General features: G+C 51.6%; 1 protein-coding gene across 4 annotated transcripts in view; it reads left to right on the forward strand.

Moving 5' to 3' along the window:
* FARS2 (phenylalanyl-tRNA synthetase 2, mitochondrial) overlaps window positions 1-21,457 on the forward strand; it is a 361,327-nt gene extending 339,870 nt beyond the window's left edge. For all 4 annotated transcript variants that reach the window (XM_057699088.1, XM_057699087.1, XM_057699086.1 and 1 more), the window contains one exon: window positions 21,168-21,457. In XM_057699088.1, the coding sequence (XP_057555071.1) occupies window positions 21,168-21,306 (139 nt within the window). In that variant the 3' untranslated portion in view covers window positions 21,307-21,457. The remainder of the gene's footprint in view (window positions 1-21,167) is intronic.
* Window positions 21,458-21,857: the final 400 nt, after the last annotated feature.

Raw genomic sequence — 21,857 nt, forward strand, 5'->3', positions numbered from 1 at the left:
GGGGTTTCTTGGTGACTTCTTATTCCTGCCAGGAAGGAAGGCAAGATCATTTAAAAGATGACTGTGAGTAGGCTCTCTTTCAACGCTCCAACTCATCTCTAAGCATCTCTCTTGGTCAACCCATCCTTATAGGATTTACAAGTCTTTCCTCACCATGTTGGGGATCACTTAGCAAGGCCCCCTCCGAATTAGTCTAAACCTTTTTGCTGCATCTTTTCATGCTCAGGTGAACTTCATAAGCACAGTGCGTCAGGTGGCTTTCAGGAGGCTGGGCTGGAATCCTAACAGCACACTCAGCGCTGCTTCTGGGCCGGCACCTGCATTCTGGGTACCAGCTCACTATCTTGTAGGTGCTATGTTGGAACACAACTCTCCAAAAAGGACCCACCGTCAGTGATTTTTAACTGTTTCGGGAAATCGTGAACGTGGACCTCCTTGGGGTGTCAATCTAGAAAGAAGAGCCAGGAGTCTCCGGTGAGGTGACTTGGGCCAATAGATTGGACGGTCAGTGTCCACTTTAGTTTGTTAGGCAAATGGCATCTTCCGCCTGGGGAGCAGGTGCTGCCGTCTGGGCACCTGGAGGCTGGTGAGTGATGAAAGTGCGGCAGTCCCCAGCGGGCAGCCTTCCCTGGTGAGCCAAGCACGCTTACGGTCCACTCTGCGAACTGTCCTCAGCAGCACCTGTGCTGGCGAGAGACCCTTTGAGGGAGTCAGTTCGTCTTGTTCCAATCACGGGTCCGCCCAAAGCTTCTACAGTGGGTTCCCCCATCAAGCCAATGCCCGATAACGGGGCCGACGAGGAAATGCCTCGCTCCGGCCTGCTGTGGCTCCGGGGGGAGCCTGGCCGGGCCCAGGAAGGCGGTGTGTACTCCACAGACCCCCCTCCCTTGCACCAGGCCTGATTCCACCCGGGGCCTTGGGCCTGCCGGGCCTAAGTGACCGCTCCTCTGTGGTGAGCCTTTGACATCACGAGAAAGTGGCCTCTGTGCATTCCATCCGCTTCACATTTATTTCTCCCCCAAGTTTGTGCCAGACGGCCCCATCACACCCTTCTCTTTTATGGCCTAACAGTACATTTCTCCCACTTACCACCCCCCCCCAAAAAAGTCTGCCACCAGCTCCAGCCAGGCGCCTCTTTGTGGGGCACCCTTCCTGTGCCCAGAGGTGGTTTCGTGAACGGCCAAGGCTCGCCTAAGCCCACTGCTGTGCTGTGCAGAGGTCCCAGGAGGGAGGGATCCGTGACTTACGTGAAACACGTGAGCTACTTCTCTCCATCCTCGTCCTCCAAGAAGACGTTACAGCCAGCACATCAGGCTCCATCCCAGTGGTTTCTACCCCGTCCTCATCAAAATCTCTGTGCATTAAAGCTAAATCCCGGGGCATATTTAATTAAAACACAAATGGCAAAATAAGGTTGTGGTGGGTGCTTTCTAATTGTGGTCTGTTAGATTTTAATTACTCATCGTAAATTGTGAAAGCTACTCCCAGGCACTGCTCTGCACACCGCTGTCCTTTCTCATCACAAAGATGTTCTCAGCTGCTGACAGGCTGGGCCTCCTCATCTGTGCCGAGCCGCTTGATCTTGCCCGACAGTGACTCAGCAACTTGCCAAATCCAATTAGCAGCTTTGTAGCTACTTACTCAGGGCGGCTGTAGTAAAGTCTGGCTTCAGACGCCTCCGCCAGCCGGATCTCCCAGCCCATGGTCTGCTTGTTTGTCATCAGCAGATACCACGGCCGGAGTGCCCTAGAACACACTTGGGATTGTGGTGCGTTAGATGCCTGCTTCCACCAGGGTCCCTGCTTTTCTCTGTCCTTGACCTGTGACTGACATGGATGTGCTGGGACATTCATGGTCAGGGCAGCCAGAGATCTTAGCGACTGTCTGGTGCCCGTGCAGGAACCGAGGCCCAGAGACGTGGGGTGCTTGCTGGGGGTTACCCGGGTGTTTAGGGAAGGGCTACACCATGGGACCCGAGCCTCCTGACACCCCCTGTGTTGCCCCATCCCCATGGCCCCTGCAGACTCTGCCCCAGCTGGCAGGGCAGGTGAGGTGGGCGAGTCACACAGCCCCCTCTGTCTCTCAGTTTCCTTACTTTACCACGGAGCGATGCTCTGTAAGAGAGTTTTGAAAAGTCCATAAGATACTTTAATGCAAGTGCCAAAAACAGAGTAGAAACTCAGCACCTGAAAGTCCCTTGTATCTTGATTTGGGGGCAGAGGGAGGGCCGGGGTGGAGGAGAATGAAAACACGTTTGTGTGAAAACTGGACTTCCTAGGTGGTGCAGTGGTTAAGAATCTGCCATGCAGGGGACACGGGTTCCATCCCTGCTCCAGGATGATCCCACATGCCGTGGAGCAACTAAGCCCATGCACCACAACTATTGAGCCTGTGCGCCTAGAGCCCATGCTCCACAACAAGAGAAGCCACCACAATGAGCCCACACACCACAACGAAGAGTGGCCCCTGCTCGCCACAGCTAGAGGAAGCCCGTGCACAGCAACGAAGACCCAACGCAGCCAAATTAATTAATTAATTTTTTAAAAAATTATGAATTAGTCACTCTCCCAAACACTGAAAAGAAGCAGGTGGCTGGAGGGGCGCTGCTTTGGACACAGGTTTATGTGGCTGATGACAAGAATGGCACTGTGCTCCAGGGCTCAGAATTAAACTGGTACCTCTGTCCCAGCTCAGAGCGTGGCCTGCATCTGTCGCCAGATACTAGATCCCTCTGCAGCTTTTCTGCTTGGACACTTGCCCATGTTTTGTAATTGCTATTTTTGTCATTGGAGTAGACCTAGGTCTGTACCTAGAGGCTGAGTGAATGAGTATTTAATGAGCTGTAGAGTGATCGGCCGTGGCACACAGCCGTCAGGAACCTGCATCACCTCCCCGTGTTAACATGCATATAAATTTCATGACTTTGTCCTATCTGCTGAAAAGGGCACCGCAGACCTGGCTTTTCTCTCTGCTCTGTTTTGATTTTTCCTGTGCCAAGAGGTAACTGCAGAGAGTGAGTTAAAAAAAAACAGAACCAACTGGGGTATATCTTCCAAACCAAGTACAGTCAGCAGAGTGTTTCAGAGAGAAACTCACCAGGCACTTCCCTATAGTGTTGATACAAGCAGGCGGTCCAGATTCAGCCAGCACCATGGCAGTGCTGACAGAGGAACTGCTCAGATGTCCAGCAGGTGGAGGTGCTCGTGGGCCGGGGGCAGTGTGAGGATGAATGGACAGGGCTTAGCATCTGTCCATTAGCACCACTGCCTTAGTACCACTAACACCATTCACAGTTAGTATCCACGCCCTTTGTTTTTTTCCTGTTAAGTAAATCTGGGGGCATGTAACTTTTTATTAATCTAAATGTATGCACTGCTCATTAAACAAATTACTCAGCAAAGCTTATAATGCTAATATGAATTATAGTAAATGCTATCTTTTATTGAGTATTCATTTTGTGCCAAGCATTATGGTTTGACCTTATCTCAGATACCTGAGTCGATAACTTGCCAGAATGAGAGCACGTGTGTGCGACTCCAGAGCTGGGCTCTCGGTCCCTCTGCTAACCTGCTTCACCATGTGTTTCCATGAGCAGTCGGGTTCTGTGGGAAGCCTGGGTCTGTTGGTGGTAACCAAGGCAGGAGATCAGCTTTCCTGAGTTATTTAGGGAAGTGAGGGCAAGTGGAACATCGTCTAAGGTGGACACTACCCGTGGAAGACCGGGATGCCTGAAACCACAGCTTCCTAGCAGTTCTGGAGGAACGTGAACCCGCTTTCCCTCGGCTGTGACCTAAGCCATCCTGTTGTCATTGCGGGCTTCTTACATCCGCTTCTTTCTGAGTTTGGTGTTCTTCCTCAACCGTACCATCCACAGGGCTTTCGTGGCAGGTGTCGAGTGTAAATGTTCTCATTCTGTCTCACCTTGAAAAATGTTCTTATTTTGGCATTATCTCAGGATAACAGCTTAGCTGCATAAAGCTAATATAGGCTGACATTTTACTGGTGTAGTTCTACCGCCTCCTGACCTCTTTGTAACTGTCTGAGAAGTCGCCTATGTCTTTCATTTTTCCTTGGTTTTCTATTTTTCCTCTGTAGTTGTTGTCAAGGTCATCTCTTGGTCATAGGTGTTCTGCGGTTGCATTACAATGTGCTTAGGGCAGACTTTTTTTTTTTTTAATCCCATTCAGAACTTATTGTGCTTCCTGAGTCTGAGGACGTCATTAATTCTGGAAATTTCCTAGCCATTATGTTTTCAGATATTGTCTCTCTTTGTTCTCTCTCAATTCTTTTTCTTGTTCTCATATTCTAGCCTATATTTCTTACCCTCTCCCGTATTTTCATTTCTGTACTTCTCTACTGCATTCTAAGCAGTTCCACACATCTGTCTTCCAGTTTATTAATTCTACATTCAGCTGTATCTAGTCTGTTGTTTAGCCCTTCCACTCTTTTTAAAATTATAACTACATTTTTATTTCTACACACTTTCTGTCAGTCTTTTTCAGACCTGCTGTTCTTTATTCACAGTGTTCTTTCACATCTCCTATGTCTTTAAGTATTTTTAAATGTTTAAATTAGTTTTTAATCATTTTAAACACTTTTTGGATTGTTCTTGTATTCGAAATTCTTGAGGTACTAATCCTTCTGTGTTTTTTATCTACTGACTCTGGTATATCATGGGTTTTCTCCTCATGTGTTCTGTACTTTTTGACTGTGACTGTGTTCATTGGGGCCTTTCCTGAAGTGATGCCATGTGGCCACCCTTTTCTCCCAGGCTGTTCTGCATTTTCTTCTGCCAAGTAGTCTAGGTATCCTGCGGTTAACATCATTCCAGGGCCAATTTTGTGTTGATGTCTCAGCTTGGGGATCTGAGTCTACTGTCACATCAAGGATGCAGCCTTTAGAGTTCCAGCTTTGTGTGGGAACCTCAGGTCCAGCTTCTTGCTTCATGTGGACCAAAGCCTTCCTCTTCCATTCTTGGGTGGACATTAAAATCTAAACTCTAGGTTACAATAACTGACACTGCTCCCAACTCTAGAAACTGAATCACTAGGCACTTACTGTTGCAGGGGGCTTTTTTCTTTATTTTTTGCACCTGGCGATTTCCCCTTGCTTTCATAATCTACTCAGCTACCCACTTTTTAAAGAGCCAATGTTCTTATATTGTTCTTATATTACTTGGCACATCTAGGAGTGTGTAGTCATAGGATCTTTATTTTATCATATTCTGCCATCATTCTGGAATCTTCCTGGATCAGTACTATCTTATTCTGAGCTAATTGTCATGCATGGAACAGATTGTGGTAGGGAAAGAGACAGACTTACTCTTTGATCACCTGTTCTAGCAATCTGTCCAAAGTACACACTATGCCCATCTCTGCACTCATTCCTTTGCCCAGTAAAAAACTCAGCATGAAGTAAGGGAGCTAAAAGTTGCTGGACCACACAAGTAGTTTCTTCAAGGCACAACAGTGTTATATTGGCCCTCAAGCCCACGGTTAAGGTGTCTTGTTGACATTTTGCCTTTGAAATTAACCGATGGGCAGTCTTATTGAATTTTGCCTAAGCATTTGTAATGAACAGAATTCAGCTTCAGAAAATTGAGTATGTTTTTCTCCAGTATACCAGAAATGTAAGCTCAATGTCTTTCTTTTTTCTTTTTAAGTAAGAAATTACCCAAAAAAGAACATTTTTTTTTTTTTTTTTTTTTTTTTTTATTCCTTCTCCCCGCACCTCAGCGCCCAGTGAGGTTGAAGAGACTGTTCGCTCAGCTGTGGCTGAAAGTGGGGAAGCTCACTCCGGGGGATAGGCATGGAGTTGGGGATGAAAACTGATCCGTGCCGCTTGGCTTCACGTTTTCTCCGCAAAGTGAAAATCCAGCTGGCTCTTTCCCTTGGTTTGAGAACATTTTTTTTATTGAGTTTTAAAGTGGACAACCACAACTCAATAATATCTTGAAATGGTTTATTGACTCTGGCTTTTACTTCATTAGTACTTTTTTCCAAGTTGCTGACAATGCTTTGCTCACATGACTTCAATTTTTCCTAACTGAGGAACTAGTTAGAAACAAATATCATTACTTTGGTTTTATGGAGACCAGGAGAGGTCAGTAGATTTATCCAAGTAACAAAGATAGCCAGACCATCAAAAATGCTGTGCACTTGAACCTACCCACCACCATGGCCCCAAACAAAATTGCTTTCTCATGGAAGTACGTTTTAGAGCTATTCTCCCAAGTTTCATCAAGGGAATAGCCTTATGAAACTCACGACTGCCTTGAAATAGCAAGATAGTTGAGACACCAGCCACTAAGACAACATCCACAGCCTGGGACTGAAAGCATAGCTTTGGAGATAGCTGGACACCCAAGTTGAAATCCCACCTCTATTACCTTCTACTTGAGTGACCTGGGAAATCACTTTTAACCTCTCTGAGCCGTAGTTTTCTCATCTGAAGAATAGGGGGAATAATTCCCATCATGATGAGACTGTGATAAGAATTAAAAGAGAGGACTTCCCTGGTGGCACAGTGGTTAAGAATCCTCCTGCCAATGCAGGGGACACGGGTTCGAGCCCTGGTCTGGGAAGATCCCATGTGCCGCAGAGCAACAACACCCGTGCCGCACAGTCACTGAGTCTGCGCTCTAGAGCCTGCAAGCCAGAACTACTGAGCCCATGCTCTGCAACTGCTGAAGCCTGTGTGCCCTAGAGCCCATGTGCCACAACTACTGAGGCCAAGTGCTGCAGCTACTGAAACTTCTGTGCCTAGAGCCCGTGCTCTGAAACAAGAGAAGTTACTGCACTGAGAAGCCCATGCACTGCAATGAAGAGTAGCCCCCACTTGCTGCAACTAGAGAAAGCCCACATGCAGCAATGAAGACCCAATGTAACATAACATAACATAACATAACATAACATAACATAACATAACATAACATAACAAACATAACAGAAAATAACTAAATGGGAGATTGCATCCGGCGGTACTAAGTGACCCAGAAATCGTAGTCAGTGCTCATCTAAAGCTCCCTGTGTGAAGCCCCACCTAGACATTTATCTTAGAATATTACCTTGGGGTGGGTTTCCTTCCCTGCACAGCTGTGACCTTTTCTCCCCTCGGGCAATGAGAACCTTGGAATTGATCAGGCTTCTTCCACTGCGGCTGCAAGTTCTAAACCAGATTTATGTCTTCACACATTCAGCTCACCACCTGCACATCTGTGTTCTGTCTTTTCTGGGTCTGACTTTGCCTTCATCAACCTTATGTTTTCCCTCATTCTGGCTTTTTTTCCCTATATTTTCTATTAATGGCGAGGATAAAAGGAAACATTAAAGTACCTAGCACTTTATACATAATAGATCCTTCTTCCCCTTAAGGTATTTTTTTCTTTCTTCTTTTGCCCTTTCTTTCTTTATACTTCCTACACTTTCTTTGCTAAGTAATGTTTACTAACGACTTGATTTTTCCCTTTTTGGGATAAAGTCCTAGTCATGTTTCGAAAAGCATCCTGTAATCCATCTGTTATTGTGACATCCCTGTTGAAAGGCAGTCAGCAGTGACCGCAGTGGACATTCACGTGTGTCTGAGAGAAAAGATAAGCAGAGTTTAATGCAAAGGAAGGGAGTGAGGTTCCGGCCTCGGCCCTCCCCCACTCACGCCGTCTCTCTGGGCCTGTCCCTGCCCTGCAGACAGAGGTGACCTCCCTGCCCTGCAGACAGAGGTGACCGTGTCCACCTCCCGGGATCACCCTCAGGTCGCAGCCAGTGAGATTGTGTGAGCGCCAGGTTCTGGAAGCCGCGTAGCTTTATAACTGTCAGTTTTCCTTATTGCTGCTACTGTTACTGTTGACAAAGTATCTTCAGTTTTGCAAGGACTGAGTGATGGCAAGGCCCGGAGCATCCTTTAACCTTGTCAATTTTTGGAATTTAAAAGTTATATCCATACACAGGTCACACGAGGCTCTAGAACAAGTAGCTCCTCCTGTTGGCTCCTCAGGGGAGCAGGAGTCTGGGGTAGTCACATCCGTCTCCAGAGGTGAAAACGAATCCGTTAGGAATGTGGGGTGACTGGGATGTAGTGAACACAGACATTCCAGGAACTTCTGAGTTCAGACAGCACTACACCCTCCAAATGCTCTGTGTGAAGGCCCTGTGATGCTGTTTCATTCTCAAAAGCTGTTTGGAACCCTTTTTTGGGGGGTAGGGTGGGAATTTTTATAGGACCAACAAGACACATCAGAAAACGTATCATAAGCCCGTCCTCCACAACTACTGAGCCTGTGCTCTAGAGCCTGAGCTACAACTACTGAGCCCACGTGCCACAACTACTGAAGCCCACGCACCTAGAGCCCGTGCTCCTCAACAGGAGAAGCTACTGCAGTGAGAAGCCACGCACCACAACTAGAAAAAGCCTGTGCTCAACAATGAAGACCCAACGCAGCCAATAATATATACATAAAAATTAAAAATTTTTTTAAAAAAAGAAAACATATATTATTTTTATGGCCGTGCTTTCTTTTAGCACATCTGGAATACTATGCAATTAGATTACTTTTCCTCATCAATTTTAGCACTATTTGGCCATTTGCAAAAATGAAATCTCTCTTTTATCACGATAAATTTAAATACTTATTTGTAATGACAAAGTGCCTTTAAAACCTACTAACTCTCGATAACCCCTTCTGTAAAATAGAGAAACTGAGGCTCAGAGCCGCTGACGGACGTCTGTTAAGTCGCTTGTCCTGCAGTGACAAGCTCTAGAATGAGAACCGGGATTTCTGACCTCCGCAGCCTGTCTGCTGTCTGCTGTGCTTTCTGCATTTTTGCTCTGTGGGAGAGAGGATTTCTCTTTACTTAGGAGAATGTGTTCCCCAAATGAGCTCAATCATATTTTAAGCAAATTTCACTCATATTTGTAAGTTTTGAGCTGAATTCAGGCAAACCATTGCCTGTCTGAGCTTTGCTATCTTCTATCATAGAATATGGGGTGGTTTTTATGAGGGTGATTCAAAAATTATACACACTCTGGCTGTAGAATTTATTTTAATTAGCTCTTAGAAAAGACAAATACATCATTTTTTGACGTAATCTCCTTGCTTTTCAATACACTTTGTCCATCTGTCAACAAGCTTTCATATCCCTTCATTTAAAAATGTTTTAGGCTGAGCTGCGAGCCACGAATGCACTGCTGTCTTCATTTCTTCATCAGAAGTGAATCTTCCTCCTCGTAGGCCTGCTTTCAGGGGGCCAAACAGGTGAACGTGCGATGGAGCAAGATCAGGACTATAGGGAGGATGCTTCAACACCTCAAAATGAAGTTTCTGCAGAGTGTCGACAGTGTGGGTAGAAGTGTGTGAACGTGCACACCCTCAGACCACAGAAAACAAATCACTGCACGCTGCTCTTCTTTCGTGCAAATTCAAGGCAGTAGCCTTGAATGGAAAGCACTGGTAAGACAGTGCAGCCAACAGAGGTGTTAATATAACCAGAGTGTGGATCATTTTTGACTCACCCTCGTAAATCTCTTCCTTGGGGCCTTGAGGATGCTGATGAGCCGCTGGGGGAGGGGCTGCCATGGGCAGGAGGCCAGGTGGGGTCCGCACGCCCACATCAGCTAAAGCAGCTTTGCTTTGAGTTGTGCTGTATATGCTGTGTGACTTAGAGGGAACAGACTGGAAGAGTGTCACGGGGGAGAGAACCTGGGGTTCTAGGTTTTAAAACAAAAAAGACCTAAACCTCGAGGCCCTCTGCTGATGGTGCTGATGAGGACCCTGGCCTGAGCTCTCGAAGGCATCACGGTGTGACGTGCAGAACCATCTTCTAGCCGACACCTAGAGAAGGCAGCGATCCAACCAAAATGGTATGGCTCAGAGAGGAGAAATTGCAATTTGAACTCGGCTCACAGACACATGCCATTCCCTCCACCCGGAATCCGGCCAGGGGTGGAACCGCCTCCCCCACCTCCTTTCACCTAGTTAGTCCCTCGCCCTGTGGGGTCAGCTCACTGAAACTTGCACAGGAACCTTCTCTGACCCCCCATCGAAGTCATTTGCCCTTTTATGTGGCCCCATGACTCCACCCCTTCTTCAGACCCTCTAGCGTAGTTGCGATTCTCATGTCTTGGTAATTCTTTGATTAACACCTGTCTTACGCTAGACTGTGAGGTTCATGAGATCAGGCCTGTGTTGTTTCGTTTTGTTTTGCTTGGTTTTGTTTTATTCCACCAGTAGGTCCTCAGCAGTGGCAGAACACATGCCCTATAGTGGGTGGTCATTTCATTTGTTGAATGAATGGATGGAGCGGACAGACAGACGGATGTCTAGCCTCCCAGGCAGTGATGTTAGACATTATGTGTGCTGCCCTTCGCTGTCCACCAGTGGTCCTGGGAGTGCCCCCAGGGCCATCATGCTGTTTTGCCACTGACAGTGAGGTGAGGGGTGGGCAGGGCTGCCCTCGGGGAGACGTATTGGGGTGAATCCGGGACCAACGAGGAGAGGCAGGAAGCCTTCACCAGCTCACTGTAAGAGGAGCTGCTGCTCAGCCTGCGCTGTGAGTTCCTCGGTGGGCTGCCCTGGAAGTGATCCACCCTCAGGCTCTGCAGACAGAACTCAAGCCTGGGCCAGAACATCTCCACGGTTCCTGTTCTTGGATTCCGGGACTCCACACAACATGCTGCTTGGATGATGGGTACTTAATCAAGCTCTCCCTGCTGTATTCCAGCCTGAAGCAGCATGGCTAGAGGAAGCTCCTCCTCCCAGCCAAGTCCCTGTTTTGTCACTCTCTCCCTCAGCCTCTCACTCTCTATTTGTCGAGAGATGGTGCTATTAGTTAAACCCTAAGAGTCCCTTCTCAAAAGCATTTGCAAAATAACCATAAATCATGGGAAATATATATAAATTTCTCTCTACTAATATGTGCTTCCTTCATAATTAACTAGACACTGAGCCTCTTTTAAAGTAATTAGCCCATTTCCACCATGACTCACTAAAGAAATAAAAGCTATATGACAAAACAAACTCATGGGTAATCCTACTCATGCGTGATGGGGTTGAGGAGAGCTCTATAGCACATCCTTGGTTGGGTGGCTCTTAACACCAGATGGGTGGCATGGTGTATACTGTCATCTCTTGGGAACTCTGTGTTGTTTGGGACGGTGAGATCTGATGTTAACTCAGGGCCCACTTCTAGATGCAGGGAAGCTGCCCAGAGCAAGGTCCCGCCAGCCCTTCCCCAGATCCCGTAGGGACCTGATCCTGGACCCCGTGGTTGGGTTGATTGCTGAATGATGGCTTTTCAGTCGAGGCTTCTTAGCTGGGATTTTAAGGCCCTCTCCCCGCAGGTCGTGCATCCTCTGGACGGCTCTCCATTGGACCACTTATACCTGGAACGTGCACTCAGTCAGCATCCTTGGTTGAAATGGAAGAGGAGGCATAGTGAATGCCCCCGCTGGTGCCACGTGTGTCGTTTGCCAGCTGGAGTACTCTCCTTGCCTTTCACCTGCCAGAATCCGACTCGTCCTTAAGATCTGGATCTACTCTCATCTCCCCGCCGGTCTTTTCTAACCCCTAAGTCTGTGGCACCCATTTAACAGCACCAAAGGCGTTGTCCTGCTGGCTGTCATTTCGCGCGTCCATGCCCCAACCCCCAAATAGTTGGTGAACCAGCCTCTTCCATCTGTGTCTTATTTTGGGATGCTTCTTCCGCTGACTCTGCTGCTGTGTTGCACACAGATCGGCCACGCTAGGAACACGTGTGTGTTGATCTAGCAGTGCCCATCCCGATTCTGTCTCTCCCCAGTGTCTGCCCCAGCACAGAGTACATCATTGCGGATCAAGGGATTGAGTTGAAAACGTAGCACTTCACCTAGCACACATCTTGTGTTTCGTGACCTGACTCATCCCCTGGGGTGCCAGCACGTTCAGGAGCCTGCCGTGCGCCAGCACGGAGTTAAAGTTAGCTCTGTTGACTTGGGCTGGGCAGACGCAGCCAGGGGGAAAAGAAAACCTCTTCCACGTTTTCCACACAGAGGAAAAGCACAGAGCTTTGGAAATCTGTGCAACGTGAGACGGTACTTCAAGTTTGTTAGAAATGTAGGAGGGTGGCTTGGAAGACAGTGGAATAGCTGAAAAGTATTTTTCAAATATGGTAAATCCTGTTACAATGTTATGAGCAGGAGGGTCTTGGAAACCATTTGTGCAAAACGCAGGGCAGCTTGGTTGCTAAGTTAACAAAATCAAGAAGATGAGCCGTCTGAACAGGTGGAAACCAACCACATTGTGCTCTTGCCATGGTCCTGCCACCTGCCTTGCAGTGGTCTGCTGGGGGTTTTTTTTGTCTTTTGTTTTTGTTTTTAATTTTATTGAAGTATAGTTGATTTACAGTGCTGTGTTAATTTCTGCTGTACAGCGAAGTGATTTAGATATATATATATATATATACACACACACACACACACATGCTCTCTTTCATTTTCTTTTCCACTACAGTTTGTCACAGGAGATTGAATATAGTCCCCTGCGCTGTACGGTAGGACCTGTTGTTTTTCCATCCTCTATATACAATAGTTGCCTCTGCTTATCCCAGACTCCCAGTCCTTCCCTCCCGCTTGGTGACCACAAGTCTGTCCTCTGCATCTGTGAGTCTATTTCTGTTTCATAGACAAGTTCATTTCTGTCATATTTTAGATTCCACATGTAAGTGATACCATATGGTATTTGTCTTTCTCTGTCTGACCTACTCCACTTAGTATGATCGTCTCTAGGTCCATCCATGTTGCTGCGGATGGCGTTATTTCATTCTTTTTTGTGGCTGAGTGATATTCCTTTGTCTATATGTGCCACATCTTCTTTATCCATTCCTCTGTTGATGGGCATTTAGGTTGCGTCCCTGTCTTGGCTGTTGTGAACCGTGCTGCTATGAACATAGGGGTGCGTGTATCTTTTCAAATTGTAGCTTTGTTTGGGTATATGCCCAGGAGTGGGCTTGCTGGATCATATGGTAGTTCTATTTTTAGTTTTTTGAGGAGCCTGCTTACTGTTTTCCTTAGTGGCTGCACCAATTTACTTTCTTGGTGGGGTTTTTTATTGTTTTTTGTTTGTTTATTTTTAGTATAAATTTGAGTTCCCAACTTCCATTTCTAGTAATAGTCAACTAGGTTGTTTGGGCCAACTCTCTTTCTCCCAAATAAAAAGGTTATTGCGATAAAATATATTTCACACAAAATTTACCATCTCACCATTCTTAAGTGCACAGCTCAGCGGCATTAAGTACATTCACATTGTTGTGTACCCATCACCACCACCCACCTCCAGAGCCTTCTCACCTCCCTCAGCTGGAGCTCTGTCCCCCTTAAACGCTAACCTCTGCCTCCCTCCTCCAGCCCTGTGACCACCACTCTGCTTTCTGTCTCTATGAACCTGACACTCTGGGGACCTCGTGGAAGTGGAGCTGTATGCTTGACCTTCTGTGTCTGCCTTATTTCGCTGAATATAGTGTCTTCAAGGTCCCTCCAGGTGGAGGCATGTATCCTGTTAGGGTCCACTTGTACAGATGAGGAAGTTGAAGCTCAGATAACTTGTCCAAGGTCATTCAGGCCTCTCTGTGGGGCCCCAACCGAAGCTTTAGAATCTTCAGCCACATAAATAATAATATCAGTTGTTAACTGTAGCCTGAACTGTGCTAAATGCTTTACAGATACTATTTTCATTCAGTCCTTCAGGAACCCTGTGAGTCCACAACTATATCCTAGAATGAGAACCTGGACCAGCAATTAAGAACTGGCCCAAGATCCGAGAGCTGGGAGGTGGTGGGGCTGGGCTAGGTTCCAGCCCACTCGGGAGTCTATTGGAAAACTTCTCCAGGGCAGACACTCCCTCAGAAGATCCAGGAAAGTTACAGGGATTGATGGGACTAAAACGGGTTTCAGGGGAGAGGGGTGGGTGACACTCCCCTGAGGACTTGCGAAGGGTTTGATGTGAACAGGCACATCTTGCCTGCAAAGTGTGTGTCTCCTAGGACCTCTTCAGCTGCCAGCATTCGGGGAGCCTGGGAGCTGGGGACGGGGACCCTGGGGCCCAGGGTGGGGGCAGCTCTGGAAGCCAGTTTCTCTTTCCCGGCTCCACTCTCCCTCCATCGGGGCCTGGATTGGAGCTGTCTCTCCCGAGGTGGTAACTGTCAGAGGAACCATCTGGTCTGGTTTCTGGTGACTGACTCCAAGGAACAGAAATCCCTGTGGGAAGAAACCGCAGCCACAAAGGCAGCGAGGGGCGGAGATGTCCACACCGTGAACGCGGAGGCGCCGCTCAGAGTGGCCCCGGGGGCGGCAGGCCTAAGACCGGCGTCCGAGCACGCGAAGCAAATTCCGTTGCAGAGATGGCGTGATGTGGGGAGGGGTGGGAGAAGGCCGTGGACGGGGGAAGCCGGGTGCCGTCCGGAGGGTCTGTTCCAACCAGAGACCCACCTCCTGCAGGACATCTTCCTTGCCGGGTCCACCGCGCTGTCACCCACCCCCAGGGCGACGGCCACGTCCCCCGGCTTTCGCCAGCAGTGCCGCCAGTGCAGCTGCGTCCCTGCGCCGGCCTGCCCGGAAATCCCTCAGGTGGCACCCCTTCCCTTTCGTCCATGCAGGCTCTGCAGGGGCTCTGACTGGCCGGCTCAGGGCCTCCACCATGTCCTCTGTCCTCTGCACTGAGTCCTGGATGCAGGGCCGGGGGAGCCAGGCTCTCACTCGGTGCAGCCCTGTCCCTGGTGAGGTCACGTGGCGGGCTGCGGCCTGGGCTGGGGCCTGGGTTCTTTGCTGTGTTAGACCAACGAGGCCTCTGCCCTCGAAAACCCCAGAGCGGTTCATTAGGAGACGGGCACAGCGTCGCTGGACCTGAGGTCTTGTGATCAGGATTTCATTTTCTCCTCTTCCCGGTGGCTTTCTTTTTTTAATATAAGGATGCTAAAGGGGGAAATGATGTGCTTTTCCAGAGCCCTTGTTTGAATCGTGCCCGAATCTGAGCAGCAGTTCTCTCTCCCTGACTCCCACCCTCACCCGCTTTCCCAGCCAGGCTCCCCAGTGTGCTCCTGCCCTACCCCCTCCCGAGGCGTCCTTCCTCTCCCCATCAGGCCCATGAGTAGGGAGGTGGGGGGACAGACCAGCGGGTCCCAGGTGCCCACCCTGGGCCACCGGGGTCTCAGCAGCGTTTACTGGCGGGTCCCACGCTCCATCAGCACCAGCCCCAGGGGGCATGTGTCATCCTCACGTCACAAGGGGGGAGCCAACGGCCCGATCACAGGGACACAGGGAAGCGGGGCCCCCCCTGCAGGTCTGGGTTCTTCTCCACCCCTCACACCCCGTTTCCTCAGCGACCAGCCCCCTCCCTGACCCCTTTCCCATCACCCGGCTCCCCTCACCTGAGCCTCCTGACAGGGCGAGGGGCGCGGCCGTGTGGCCCTCCGCCTGAGCTTCAGCGTCACACGAGCAGGAGCGAGGCGGGGGCCCCGCTGCCGTCACTCTGAAGACGGGACCTGCCCCGGGACAGCATCGTCCCCACCCCCGCCCGTGGAGCAGCCCCTGCAGGTTGGTGGCGTCAGCGGGGACTGTGGTCGCCGTGACCCATCCTGGGAGGTGCCCAGCGCACCATCCAGAACGTAAAGGAGCAGCTCTCGTCACCGATGGAAAAGCAGACATTTCCAGTGTCGCGGGAGCTGGTTTCAGCTGCACCCGGGGAAGGGCTTGACCTTGAGATCGGAGCCTCTGTGGGGGCCGGGGTCAGCCTCGAGGTGGGATGGTGGAGGTGGTCCAGCCCTCGCCGGCGCCTTGCCCCCCATCCCTTCTGTCCAGGGACGCCTGGTGGCCCTGGTTCCTGCAGGCTGTTACCTGGAGAGCGGCAGTGAGCTTTGCAGCGCCTTCCTTTCACTGACGTTTTGTTGACTTACAAGGTGATAGTAGTTCCAGGTGTACAGCATAGTCATTCATTATGTCTTGCAGATCGTACCCCATGCAAAGCTATCATTGTGCATCCACTCTATTCCCTGTGCTGGACGTTGCGTCCTTACCGCTTATTTATTCTGTGCCTCGTCGTTTGTACCTCCTCATCCCCCAGCCTGTCTTGCCCCTCCCCCACCCCCTCCCCTCTGGCCACCACTGGTTTGTCCTCTGGGAATCTGTTCTGTGGGGGGCACACCCAGGAATGGGGGTGCTGGGTCACACGGTGACTGTTCTCCACGGTGGCCGCACTGTTGTACATTCCCGCCGGGTTGCTGGTTTCAGGCCTGCCGCTTACTGGCTGTGTGGACGTGGCCCAGTGACTTCTGCCCTCTCTGCCTCGTTTCCTCATTTGTGCGTCTGGACAGTGACGCTCTCTGCCCAGTGGGGCTGTGATGCTTGCAGGGGCTCATGGATCTAAAAGGCTCAGAACCGTGCCTGGTACGTAAGAGGCACTACGTACATGTCTGCTGCTGTTTCTACGACAGCGGGGGCCATGGCAGATAAAAGACTGCGACGCTTTGGGACTAAAAAAGGCCGCGTTGGGACGTGTAGAAGAATCAGAAGGGCCCTCATGCAGACGTTGGGGCTGGCCCTCCAGGGCACCGCTCTCTGCGGGGAACCCGTCTTCTCACCAGTGCCTCGCTGACCTCTGAGGCCCTTCAGCTCCCTGGTCTCCGTGCGTGGACCGCTCCTCGGGCGAGAGACTTGGTCCTCCGCCCAGATCAGGGACCAGGTCCATGGCTTTCAGGTCCCCAACCAGCAAAGGAGAACCAGGTAGGTCCACCCTCTGAAAGCTCCAAATAGACGTTTCTAGAAAACAGACAAGGCAGTCCTCTCTCTCTCACCAGTGATATTAGGAAAAGGCAAACCTGGTTGATTCTCAGTTGAATCTACTGAATTATCATCAAACATTCTGCCAAATACTGTTTCTCTCAATTTTTAAAATTAATCCATATGTTTATGATTCATTTGCACCCAACTCATCACAATGTTTTGCAAAAGCTGTTTGAATCCCAAGGATCCTTATCAGGGCCTTCTTGGAAGCACTTGGAAGCAAGGAGATAAATTTTTTTCCCATTCGTCTTTGGTTGGAAATGTCAACTCATAGAGGCCGTATTGCCAGCCCTTCAGCTAAGAGACAGAGACCTGAGTGAACCGCCAAAGAAACATGATCGTGGTGTCGCGAGGACACTTGCGCCTCACGCTCGGGTAGCGCTTCATAGTTTCCCAGCCCGTCACCTTGTCTCCGTGGCAGCTGGGAAAGGTCGAGGGGTCGGTGCTGTTATTCTTTCAATGGAGGAGAGGCTGGGAGTCAGGACGTGTGTCGCAGCCTGGAAACGAGGGGACAGTTCTAGGCCCCCGTGTGAGTCAGGGCGGAGGGCGAGGAGGTCGGGCCCAACCCAGGCCGGTGGGGCAGTGGCTTCCCCAGCAGGAAACCGTCCTCCCAACCTTGCTCAGCCTCCAGGCTGCTGACAGCCTGACCCCAGGGCCCGTCGCCCCACTTGTTCTAGTAAATGTTTGCCTCCTCATCAACCAGCCTGCCATCCCTCCGCCCTTTTTCTCACTCAGCTGATTCCTCCGCCTCAGGACCCCTCCATCTCTCGGGAACCCAGGATTCTGCTCACAAGCATCCCTGCTTGCAGATGCCGGGAGGGGAGAAGGGCCCTCTCTCTGCACCGGGGCAGGGAGGCGGGTCTCCCGGCTGCCACGAGAGGCCGGTGCAGCGGGGCGCAGCTGGGCTCCACCTCTGCGGGGGACACTGTCCCTAAAGGACCCCAGCCGGGCAGGCCTTGCGCCCCCAGCCCCACCACGAGGCCTGTCGGGGAAGCCTCGTGCAGCGCTCACAGCCCCTGCATCAGGCACCGTGGCCTGGTGTTTCTGGAGGCCTGGGTTCTGCAGAGCACTCCGCTGCGGGAGCAGGACGCTCAGCCACCCGTGCCGCCCGCTCGCCGCCTTTAAAACCAGAGAGAGGTCCCCTTACCGAGCTCCTACACTGGGCCAGGGCCGTGCCACATGCTTGTGTGCTTTACCTCTTGGTTCTGCTTTGAGCCGTCCCCTGCGGTCGACACGACGCTGTCCACCTTCTATGGATGAGGGAACTGAGGCCAGTGAGGGCAGTAGCCAGGGTCACCTGGGGAGGACACGGCCCTGCTCGGCGTGGACCAGGCCACTGGCTCCAGGGCCCAAGGCCTCCCCACTGGCCCAAGGAGGGGGAGGAGGGGGAGGAGGCCGTGTCGGCTGAGAGCTTGGGGCGCCCCAGTGTCTACTGCCACCCTCTCCGCGCGGACGGCCTCTGCCTCCATACGTGTTGGGGGGGCGGGGGAGGAGAAGGCCGTGGCTGAACACGGGCAGGGGCCGTGGAAACTCAGCTGGTCCAGCCCCCGCTGGGCCTGAACGCAGACCACCCAGAGGGTCGGTGACTGCATAGGCATTCATTCCCTCGGCAGCTTTTGTGCAGCACCTGCTGTATGCCAGACGTTGCTCCGGGCGCCGGGGGAGCACAGTGGAGTAGCACGGCCGGTGCCGCCCCACAGGAGCGCGGCGTGTGGGCCTCGCCGGGGAGGTGCACAGGCACCGGCCTGCCCCGTGCCCCGCGGGGCACGTCTCTTCCCTTTTTTTAATAGAACAGCTTTATTGAGACATAATTCACAGATCATACACCATCTAAAGTACACAACTCAGTGGTTTTTATAATATTCACCACTATCTCATTCCAGACATTCTCTCATTTCTCTCGAAAGAAACCCGTCCCCTTTAGTAGTCACTCCATTTCCCCCCAGTCCCCCCGCCCGGGGCAGTCCCGAATCTGCCTCCTGTCTGTGTGGACTTGCCTGTTCTGGACGTTTCATGTAAATGGAATCATATAACGCGTGGTCTTTGGTGTCCGGCGTCTTTCACTAAGCATAATGTTTCCCAGGTCCCTCTGGGTTGTAGCATTAGGAACTCACTCCTTTTTATGGCTGAATGATCTTCCATGTAGAGGTAGACTGTCTATCCAGTCGTCAGGTGGAGGCCGTGGGACTGCTTGCACCATCTGGCTGCCGTGAAGGACGCTGCTCTGAACCTCCGTGCACGAGTCTGTGTGTGGACAGATGCGTTCATTTCTCTTGCGCACATACTGAGCGGAGAAATTCTGGACCATAGGGTGACCCTGTGTTCCAGGGCTTGAAGAACAGCCAGTGTTTAACTTTCAGAGTTTCCTCCAGCTGTTTCCCCAGTTCTGCACCATTTTACATCCTCACCAGCCACGCATGAGGGTTCTTATTTCTCCATGTCTCCTCCAACGCTGGTTATTTTCTGGTTGTTTGACCCGAGCCATCTTGGCTGGCATGAAGTGGCGTCTCACTGTGGTTTTGATTTGCATTTTCCTGATGCTGGTGATATTGGGCATCTTTTCATGTGTTTACCGGCCGTTCGTGTGGCTTCTTGGGAGAAATCTATTCAGATCCTTTGCACATTTTTTTCTTGGATTATGTCTTTTTATTGCTGAGTCGTAGGAGTTCTTTATATATTCTAGATACAAGTCCCTTATCAGTATGTGATTTGCAAATATTTCCTCCCATTCTGTAACTTATCTTTTCATTTTCCTAATGGCATCCTTTGAAGCACAAATGTTTCTAATTTTGATGAAGCCCAATTTATCCATTTTTTCTTTTGTCGCCTGTGCTTCGGTACCATACCTGAGGAAGCTTTGCCTGGTCTAGGGTCATGAAGATTTATTCTCATGTTTTCTTCTAAGGATATTATAGTTTTAGGTCTTATGTTTAGGTGTGTGACCTATTTGGAGTTAATTTTTGTCTGATGGGAGGAAAGGGCCAACTTCATTCTCTTGCGTGAGGACATACAGGTGTCCCAGCACCGCTTGTTGAAAAGACATTTCCCCATCGAACAGCCTTGAAGCGGGAAGAGGAGAAAGGCTGCCCCGCTTCACCGGGGGCCCTCAGGGCAGCACCCAGGACCCATCCCCGGGCACAGCAGCTGGGTGGAGCCACTGGCCAGAGCTGGACTGGGAAAGCAAGGAGGGCGGGGAGGAGGTGTGTTTTTGCCCTTCCTCTAGGCTGGGCAGTGGAGTGTCAGAGAACAGGCGATGTGCAACCAGGGCTCCCAAGGAGCACCCGAAGGACAGGCTTCCTCCTGCAGCCCCTCAGAGGTAACTTCTTCCCTGGCCTGGATCCAAACAGGGGCTGAAATGCATATGACCCTGTGGAGCACAGGCGCTCACCCTTCCTGGAGGCAGAGGGAGGAAGCAGGCGGGAAAGGTGACCAGCCCCGGGGCCAGGAGGGGAGCGGGCACTGGGGGCGGGGAGGAAGGGAGCAGGGGAGGGAGGCTGGGGACATCCGGCTCAGCAAGAGGTCTGGCGTCAAAACAGGGGCGGACAGCGCGGAGAGGGAACCCCACCGAGAGCAAATCCACCCAGTGACCAGAGTCCCTGAGAAGCACAGGCCCCGGGGCAGCAACCCCACCAGAGGCCCTTGTTCCAGGCTCTAGCGTCCCTGCAGGCCTGGTGCGGCCTCGCCGCTGGGCAGCGGGAACGTGGCGGGTGGTGTCAGGATGCCGTCCCAGGTCTCTGTCCAGGACCCACTCATCTGCTCCAGCTTCTTCACCTGCGGCCAGGAGGAGGACAGGCCTGGCTCCTCCGGGATGGGGCTGGAAAGGGGGAATTTGATGCCTTGAAGGAGAGAAACAGAAGCGTCCGGAGAGGAGAGGGCCAGGCCTGCGGGCCGGTGCCATAGGGGCTTCCTGATGAGGTGTTGTGGGTGCCTGTGTCTCAGCAGTTGCCAGGCAGCAGAATCACCCAGCTGTTCCGTGGCAGCCAGGCCAGCATCCGCCTGTGAGAGCAGGATTAGAGGGACCGCACAGCACAGAGATGCAGGGGAGGGGGCTGGGCTCCTAACCGGAGCCCCCGGGAGCCCCCCCCCCCCCGCCGCGCGCTGCTGAATCTGGCTCCAGGGCCGGCCCAGGAAGTCACATTTGCAAGAAGCTTCCTTCCCAGGGGATATGGATGCCCCCGGTCCAAGGGGACCCAGCGGTCAGCGTTCCCGTCACCAGCCCCTCTGTGAGGGAGGCGCCGGCCATCCGCGCAGGGCCGCCTCTGGACCACCCCGGCGGTGGCCCTGTGTCCTCCTCGGCTCTCACGGCTGCTTCCCGGGGCGCACACCCGCCCCTCGCTCACCTGCCTTTCTCTCCCGTTCTCCAGGACGCACAGGACCAGCCACTGCTACCGCATCACCTACCGCCACATGGAGCGCACGCTGTCGCAGGGGGAGGTCGGGCGCGTCCACCAGGCCGTGCAGGAGGCGGCCGTGCGGCTGCTGGGCGTCGAGGGCAGGTTCTGATGTCACCGCTTCCGTGGCCGCGGCCCTCCCAGGGCTCCGGGTTTGCGGAGTGAAAGAGGGTGAGCGTCTTTGCAGACTGAGGCATCCGTCATCTCGTGACAAATGGGTCCGTTTCAGGACTTTCTCAAAATAAAGGATTGTTCTTGAGAAACTGTTGACATAGCATTTGTCTTTTATTTGGGAAAAGTGGGGAGAAGATGCAATAATACGGGAGTTACTTTCTATTCCTTCTAGAAGCCGTTGGCCCGTTCGCGCTCGGGGTGGTTAATTGGTCCCTGGATCCCGTTAAAGTGTAAACACCAGACATGATTTCTTCCCTGACAGGCTCTTCCTGCCACGTAATGAGCAAAGCCACACAAGGGGACGCACTGCAGGCCCGAGAAGCTTCTGAATCGACTCCTATCCTTTCTCCCGTCTCTTTTCTGTTCCTCAAAGGGCAGGCTGCAGACGGCTCGCCAGAGGTGGAGGGAGTCACATCTCCGAGCAGGCAGGATTTTGCTTCCTTTTCACAAGCCGGGGCGTGGAGCCAGGCCTCTGGCCCCAGGGCACGG

Source organism: Hippopotamus amphibius, chromosome 11 (assembly GCF_030028045.1).
Source record: "Hippopotamus amphibius kiboko isolate mHipAmp2 chromosome 11, mHipAmp2.hap2, whole genome shotgun sequence".
In the NCBI taxonomy this organism is placed as follows: domain Eukaryota; kingdom Metazoa; phylum Chordata; class Mammalia; order Artiodactyla; family Hippopotamidae; genus Hippopotamus; species Hippopotamus amphibius.